Source organism: Ornithorhynchus anatinus, chromosome X1 (genome assembly GCF_004115215.2).
Source record: "Ornithorhynchus anatinus isolate Pmale09 chromosome X1, mOrnAna1.pri.v4, whole genome shotgun sequence".
NCBI classification, from domain to species: domain Eukaryota; kingdom Metazoa; phylum Chordata; class Mammalia; order Monotremata; family Ornithorhynchidae; genus Ornithorhynchus; species Ornithorhynchus anatinus.
In genome coordinates, this window is record NC_041749.1 from 83,303,952 (window position 1) to 83,311,572 (window position 7,621).

A 7,621-nucleotide genomic window follows, 5' to 3' on the forward strand; every position below is an offset into this window, starting at 1 on the left:
CCTTCCCCCATCCATCCGGCTACGGGGCCAGCAAAGGACGCCCTCTTCATCCCTGGGGGGAACTTGGAGGCTCGGGAGGAGATAAGCAGCGTGGCTCAGTGGAAAGAGCCCGGGCTCGGGAGTCAGAGGTCATAGGTTCGACTGTGTGACTTTGGGCAAGCCACTTCACTTCTCTGTGCCTCATCTGTAAAATGGGGATGAAGACCGTGAAGCCTCACGTGGGGCAACCTGATCACCCTGTATCTCCCCCAGCGCTTAGAATAGTGCTCTGCACATAGTAAGCGCTTAACAAATACCCACATTATCATTATCTGTATGCCTCCCGCTCTCGCCGCGTATCATGCCGCTCACGGTCCCGGGGAAAACTCGTCTCTTAAAACGTCATCTGGCCGCCCTCTGGGATCGGCTGGAAGGCGGAGAGCCCGGGGGAAAGGATGGGCCGGGCTGGCCCTCCCGGTTCCGCTTCCTCTCCCGGGGCCCCCGGGAGGAGGAGTAGGGAATGGGCGGAATCTCCGGGGAGATACGCCCTTCTCGGCCCTCCCGAGATCTCAGCTGCGAGGCTGGAGCTGGGAGGTCCCCGCCGCCTGGGTTCCCTTCCCGGCTACCGTGCCGGCTCTCTGGACGAGGGTAAAAAAAAAAACCAGAGGAAAAAAGTACCCCTCCACCCCCCCTTTCTGGCTCAGTTTCTTCCTGGGGTTGGGGGGGAGAGAGGAAACGGACCTTGAGGGGAGGAAGGTGGGTGGTCGGGAGAGTTCAGAAGCCGGGGGCGCGGCTGCTTTGGAAGGAGAGTCGGTAAATGCGATTAACTGCAGGAGGCCGAGTGGATGGGGATCAAGTCCCCGGGGGGACCGGACGGAGGTGCTTCTCCCTTCCCCCAGCCCCGGTGCTCAGCCGGCGATTAAGTCTCCCGGGGCCTCCGGGCCGGACAGAGGGCGGGGGGTTGGGGCACGGCTCCGGTTACGACCACCCCGGGGTGTCCCAGCTCCCTACCGGCGGCCCCCTCCCCGCAGTGGCTATCCGAGTCATCTACCAGGCGCAGGGCTCAGCTGCCCAGCCAGGGAAAGGCAGGCCTGGAATGACAACAACAAAAAGCCGAGGCCGGGCACTAGGAGTAGCCCGCGTCTGGGACGGGAGGCTGATGTCCAGGGAGGGGTTGGGAGCAAAGAAAAGAAGGGCCGCCCTCTAGAAAAGCCACAGTCCACGTATCACCCATAGACGGTGCCGCCCTTCGCCAGCCCTACACCTTCAATCGATCAAGGGCATTTATCGAGTGCTTACCGTGTGCAGGGCGCCGTACTAAGCTCTTGGGAGAACACGGTGCAAGAGAGTTGGGAGGCAATCTCGGCCCCAAATGAGTTTACAGTCTACAGGGGGAGGCAGACATTAAAATAGGAGAAGTGGTAGAGTATAAGGATGTGGACGAGTATAAGGATGTGGACCTAGGGGTTGGGGTGGGGTGAATATCTCAAGGAGCTTAAGGGGTACAGACCCAGGTACATGGGCGATGCAGAAAGGTGGGCAAACGAGGGGAAAGGCGGGGTTCATCAGGGAAGGCTTCTTGGAGGAGTTACGATTTAATGAGACTGTTGTACTCTCCCAAGCGCTCTGCACACGGTAATTATGAATGGATGAATGGGGAGAGGCGAAGGTAAGATGGCCTCATTCCCAGCACGGGGCTATCCCCACACAACGGAGCTTCCTGAGGTCCCTTCATGGGTATCGGACCTGGCATTGAGCTTTTTTCATTGCTGCTTCTTAGCGCATCTGCTGCCAACTGCTATTCCCGGCCCGTGCCAACTGTTGCCGGGCCCGGGAGCTGCTCTTTTAGTGCCCAGTCTGGGCCCGCTACTGCCTGGCCTGGGGGCTCCCCGAGCAGTGTCTAGTGTGTGCCAGCATCTGGCAGCCCGGGAGCTTTCTCAGTTGTGCTCAGTTTTTGCCAACCGACAGCCAGCCTGGAATTCCTAGAGGGAGGCAGCAGGGAAATGCGAGGGTCATCTTCTTTCTACTGCCTTTCCCCTCCCCACCTACCATCCCCATCCAAACTCCTTCAAGTTAATGAGGTTGGACACGGTCCCTGTCCCACGTGGGGCTCATAGTCTCAATGCCCATTTTACAAATGAGGTAACTGAGGCGCAGAGAAGTGAAGTGATTTGCCAAGATCCGCCCTTTCCTCTCCATCCCAACGGCTACCGTGCTCCTACAAGCTCTCATAATATCCCTACTGGATTATTGTGTCAGCCTCCTCTCTGATCTCCCTTCCTCCTGTCTCTCCCCACTCCAGTCTATTCTTCATTCCGCTGCCCGGATCACCTTCCTGCAGAAATGCTCTGGGCATGTCACTCCCCTCCTCAAAGACCTCCAGGGGTTGCCCATCAACCTCTGCACAAAACAAAAACTCCTCACTCTTGGCTTCAAAGCTCTCCATCACCTTGCCCCCTCCTACCTCACCTCCCTTCTCTCCTCCTACAGCCCAGCCCACACGCTCCGCTCCTCTGTCGCTCGCCTCCTCACGGTCCCCCGTTCGCACCTGTCCCGCCGAAGACCCCTGGCCCGTGTCCTACCGCTGTCCTGGAATGCCCTCCTTCCTCACGTCCGCCAAACTAACTCTCTTCCCCTCTTCAAAGCCCTACTGAGAACTCACCTCCTCCAGGAGGCCTTCCCAGACTGAGCCCCATCTTTTCCTCTGCTCCTCCTCCGCTCCCCATTTCCCCTTCTCCCGCCCTCTGCTCTTTCCCCTTCCCCTCCCCAGACTGAGCCCCATCTTTTCCTCTGCTCCTCCTCCCCTCCCTATTTCCCCTTCTCCCGCCCTCTGTTCTTTCCCCTTCCCCTCCCCTCAGCACTCTGCATATTTGTATATATTATTTATTACTCTATTTATTTTGTTAATGATGTGTATATATCTATGACTCTATTTATCCTGATGATGTTTTGTTTTGCTTTGCTGTCTGTCTCCTCCGTTTAGACTGGGAGCCCTTTATTGGGTAGGGATTGTCTCTATTGGCGAATTGTACATTCCAAGAGCTTAGTACAGTGCTCTGCACATAGTAAGCACTCAATAAATACTATTGAATGAATGAATGAATGAATGAATGAAAGAAAAAATTTGCCCAAGGTCACAGCAGACAAGTGGTGGAGTTGAGATTCAAACCGAGGTCCTTCTGACTCCCAGGCCTGTGCTCTATCCACTAGGCCCTGCTGCTTCTCACATAGCTGCTGGGTGACCTTGGGCAAGTCACTTCACTTCTCTGTGCTTCAGTTACCTCATCTGTAAAATGGGGGTGAAATGCCTGTGCTCCACTCCTCTTTAGACTGTGAGACCTCTGTGGGACAGGGACTATGTCCAACTTGATTATCTTGTATCTAACCCAGTGCTTAGAACAGTGCTTGGCATGTAGTAAGCGCTTAACAGATACTATTATTATTATTATCATCATTATTATTGTTATTCCTCCCACCTACACAGCCATGTTCCCCATGATTGCCCCCAAACAACACTGCCATTGCTAGTTCTTCCCTGCCTTTCCCTGGCAGGTACAGACACCTCAAGCTCCAGCACACGACTGTCCCCACGCGAAATGACTTCCTGAGGTCCATAATGAGAAATTTTGCTTTCACAGAGTTTGGGAAGATATTGATGGCATCACTCTTGCTTTCCATCGTAGTACCTGTCTATGCCAGCGGCCGTGTCTGGCCCTTAGCCGTGCCAAGTGCCGTCCAGCTGCCCCCCGCCCCGAGCCTGAGATCTCTCCCCAGATGCCTAGTCAGTGCCAGCTGCGGCCTGGCCCGGGAGCTTCCCCCACTGTGCCCAATCTGTGGCAACAGTTTCTTGACTTGGGGAACCTCCTTCCCCTCTCCCCCACCACCGTAGATGTCCTGTCTGTCCCTCTCTGCCTGCCCCTGCACCCACCCCCACCCCTTATTGTCACTTTGACCTCCCTTATCCTTTGACTGATGAATGATGAATGTTTAACTTGTGCTCAGAGCGGACAGGCAGGTCTCTGATCTGCAAACAGTGTTTTCCTGGGTCGGGTGACTAGGGGGATCCCCCCCGCCCCCCCATAGTAGGCCCGGGCATAGTTCAGTGGAACAGAAGTCGGGGTGGAGAAAGAGAAGGCACTGAGGCCAAAGCTGCTAGGGAGACAGCACCTTAGGGCCCCAGCGGCCTCCGGGACTCTTGTCCCATCTGGTGGCATCCTGTCAGGGGATGTGGCGGACGGACGAGAGAAAGCCAGGAGAGGAAGGGGCGGGATCCTCGGGCTCAGGAAAAAAACAGGTGTATGCTGCGGATTGGGCAGGCTCTGGAGTGCCCCAAATCCCACTTCCGCGTCTCTTCAGGCCTTGAACTTGTGATTTCCCCCGTGTCAGGACTCAGAGGCCTCCGCGCTGCACGCTATGGCCCTGACCACCTTCCTGGCTGGACTGCTGCTGCTGCTGCTTCCTAACTATGCTCTCCTGTTGATCCTGCCCACCCGAGGCCACACGCCTGGGGGCCCAGTGGTCCCCAACCATCCCTTTACCACCATCTGGAATGCCGACACTCACACCTGCCTGGAGAAGTTTCATGTGGACGTGGACCTGGATGTCTTTGACGTGGTCGCCAACCCTGGGGAGGCGTTCATGGGCCGGGAAATGACAATCTTCTACAGCAACAAGCTGGGCCTCTACCCCTCCTACACCTCCAGCGGGCAGCCGCTCCATGGGGGACTGCCCCAGAATGCCAGCCTGGCAACCCACCTGGCCCAGGCCCAGCTGGACATCCAAGCAGCCATCCCCAAGTCGAACTACTGGGGCCTGGCGGTCATCGACTGGGAGTCCTGGCGCCCACTCTGGGCGCTCAACTGGGACTCCAAGGATGTGTACCGGGAGCGCTCGAGGGCCTTGGTCAGGGAGGAGCACCCCGACTGGTCCTCGTGGCAGGTGGAGGAGGAGGCGGTGATCCAGTTCCAGACCGCGGCCCGGGCCTGGATGAGCCAGACCCTGCAGCTGGGGCAGACCCTGCGCCCAAGAGGCCTGTGGGGCTTCTATGGCTTCCCCGCCTGCTACAACTATGACTTCAAGAACCCCAACTACACGGGGGCCTGCCCTGACGGCATTCAGCCCCTCAACCAGGAGCTGCAGTGGCTGTGGAACCAGAGCCGGGCTCTCTACCCCAGCATCTATCTACCTTCGGAGCTGGAAGGCACGGGGTACACCTGGCCCTTTGTCCGGGAACGTGTGCGGGAGGCATTCCGAATGGCCATGGGCACTGGGGACGCCAGCCTGCCTGTGCTGCCCTATGCCCAGATCTACTACGATAAGACCAACCACTTTCTACCCTTGGTGAGGATGTCTGCTTCTCCTTGCCCCCCTTCTGGCCAAGCCTACTCATCTCCTTCATCCATCCCTCCCTCCTGCCCCCCTCCCCCCCTCCCTCCTTTTGTCTTTCCCTCCCTCCGTCTCCCCCTCTCCTTCCCACAATTCCCATGTATCACTGGGACTGCCGGTACCCACCAGCCAGCAGTGCAGACACCAGTCCCCAGAAGGGTTGGTTGGGACCTGCCCGAGTCGGGGGGAGAGGCAATTGACCTGCGGCTCCAGCGGGGAAAAGGCCATCTGCCTCCTTCTCCTTCCCTCCCCAACCCCTTTTCCGCATAGGAGGAGTTAGAGAACAGCATCGGGGAGAGCGTGGCTCAGGGAGTGGCCGGGGTCGTGCTGTGGGTCAGCTGGGAGGACACCCACACCAAGGTGAGTCCCGAGGGCTGGGGTAATCAGCCCAGGCACTGGAGGAGGGGCTGACACCGGGAAGAAGGGCTGGCCTAGGGAGCAGGGGCTGGGCTGGGGGTGAGATAATGATAAGAATAATTATGGTAATTGTTGGCGCTTACTGTGTGCCAAGCGCTGTTCTAAGCGTGGGGGTGGATTCAAGTCCATCAGGTCGGACACAGTCCCTGTCCCACATGGGGCTCACACTCTTAATCCCCAGTTAACTGAGGCACCGAGAAGTAAAGTGACTTACCTGAGGTCACCCAGCGGACGTCTGGCGGAGCTGGGATCAGAACTCAGGTCCTTCTGACTCGCAGGCCCATGCTCTGTCCACTAAACCACGCTGCTTCTCTAATTTGAGCCGCGAGGGATAAATCCCTTTCTGGAAGGGTGGATGGTCTAGGGAGGGAGTACCAGGACTCTGGGAGGTGCCCGCAGGCATCGCTGAGACGTGAGGCCGCCTTGTGCCCTGCAGGAGTCATGCGAGAACATCAAGGACTACGTGGACAGCACCCTGGGACCTTTCATCTTGAACCTGACCAGCAGCACGCAGCTCTGCAGCCAGGCACTTTGCTCAGGGCACGGGCGCTGTGCCCGACGGCGGGACCACCCCCATGCCTTTCTGTACCTTAACTCCTCCAGCTTCTCCATCCACCGCCCTCCGGGCAGCCGGCACTTGGTGCTGACGGGCAAGCTTCCCAAAGAGGACCAGGCCAGGATGATGATAGAATTTGAGTGTCACTGCTATAAGGGATGGAGAGGGGAGCAGTGTGAAAGGAAGGAATGACATACACAAGCATATACCTGCCTGCCCAAGACACCTGAACACACACACACAAAAACACACTGTACCCACACCCTGAGCTGTACACGCATGCTTGTACACACATGCATCCTCCCAAATGCCGTCATTCCTCTACACACACAGGCTTACACACCCACCCATTTCCCACATAAACACACCAATGCAACCTTTGCCATTCACTGATGTATCTAACCTGTGCCTCAGCCCACCATCTCTCCCATATGCTCATGCATTCTAGGAATCCGCCCGCTCATGTGTGGCGTACACACAGACACACACACACAAACACAAGTATTCACTCACATTCCTTGTCCATGACCCATCGGAGTCACTCAACCCGCAACCAAGGAGCAGGGGACAAGCTAGTCAATCACTCCTCCAGTTCCAGGTTTTGGCCGGGGAAGTCCTTGTTTCCTATCCTTATTTCTGATTGGTTAATATAGACATCTGGCTACTCTGGGCTGCTCTGGAGAAAGAACAGTAATGACCCAAAAAAACCTGTTGGATCCCTCACCCAACCCAGATCCCAGAAAGCGGACACATAATAAAGCAAATGTCTGTGAAAGACTTTCAGGATTTTTTTGGTTTTTAATGGTATTTGTTGAGCGCTTACCGTGTGCCAGGCATTGTACTAAGCACCGGGATGGATACGAGATCATCAGGTTGGACACGGTCCCTGTCCCACGTAGGACTCACAGTTTTAATCCCCATTTTCCAGCTGAGGTAGCCGAGACACGGAGAAATTAAGCGAGTTGCCCAAGGTCACATGACAGACCAGTGGCAGAACTGGGATTAGGACACTGGACGTCTGATTCCCAGGCCCGAGGTCTTAAAGGTTGTAACCTCCTTAGGAGATGGAGAAGGTTGTGGTATGGACTCTGGCAAGGGTTTTGTAGAGACAGTGGCCCAGGGTGCTGTTGGGTGGGAAGAGAGCAAAAAGCGGATGTGAAAGAGGGCGACCAGCACACTGTTCCTTCAACTAGCCCATTGACACTGTTGCAAGAAGCAGAGAAGCAGCATGGTCTAGTGGAAAGAGCACGGACCTGGGAGTCAGAGGACCTGGGTTCCAATCCC

The 7,621-nt window shown here is 56.6% G+C and overlaps 1 protein-coding gene across 1 annotated transcript; it reads left to right on the forward strand.

Annotated features, from left to right (window-relative positions):
• The first annotated feature begins 462 nt into the window (after positions 1 to 462).
• Positions 463 to 7,115, forward strand: HYAL1 (hyaluronidase 1). The gene is made up of 4 exons (XM_001509081.4): positions 463 to 627; positions 4,366 to 5,319; positions 5,635 to 5,724; positions 6,218 to 7,115. The coding sequence occupies exons 2-4, from the start codon at positions 4,393 to 4,395 to the stop codon at positions 6,527 to 6,529; spliced, it is 1,329 nt and encodes a 442-aa protein (XP_001509131.1). The 5' UTR covers positions 463 to 627; positions 4,366 to 4,392; the 3' UTR covers positions 6,530 to 7,115.
• Positions 7,116 to 7,621: the final 506 nt, after the last annotated feature.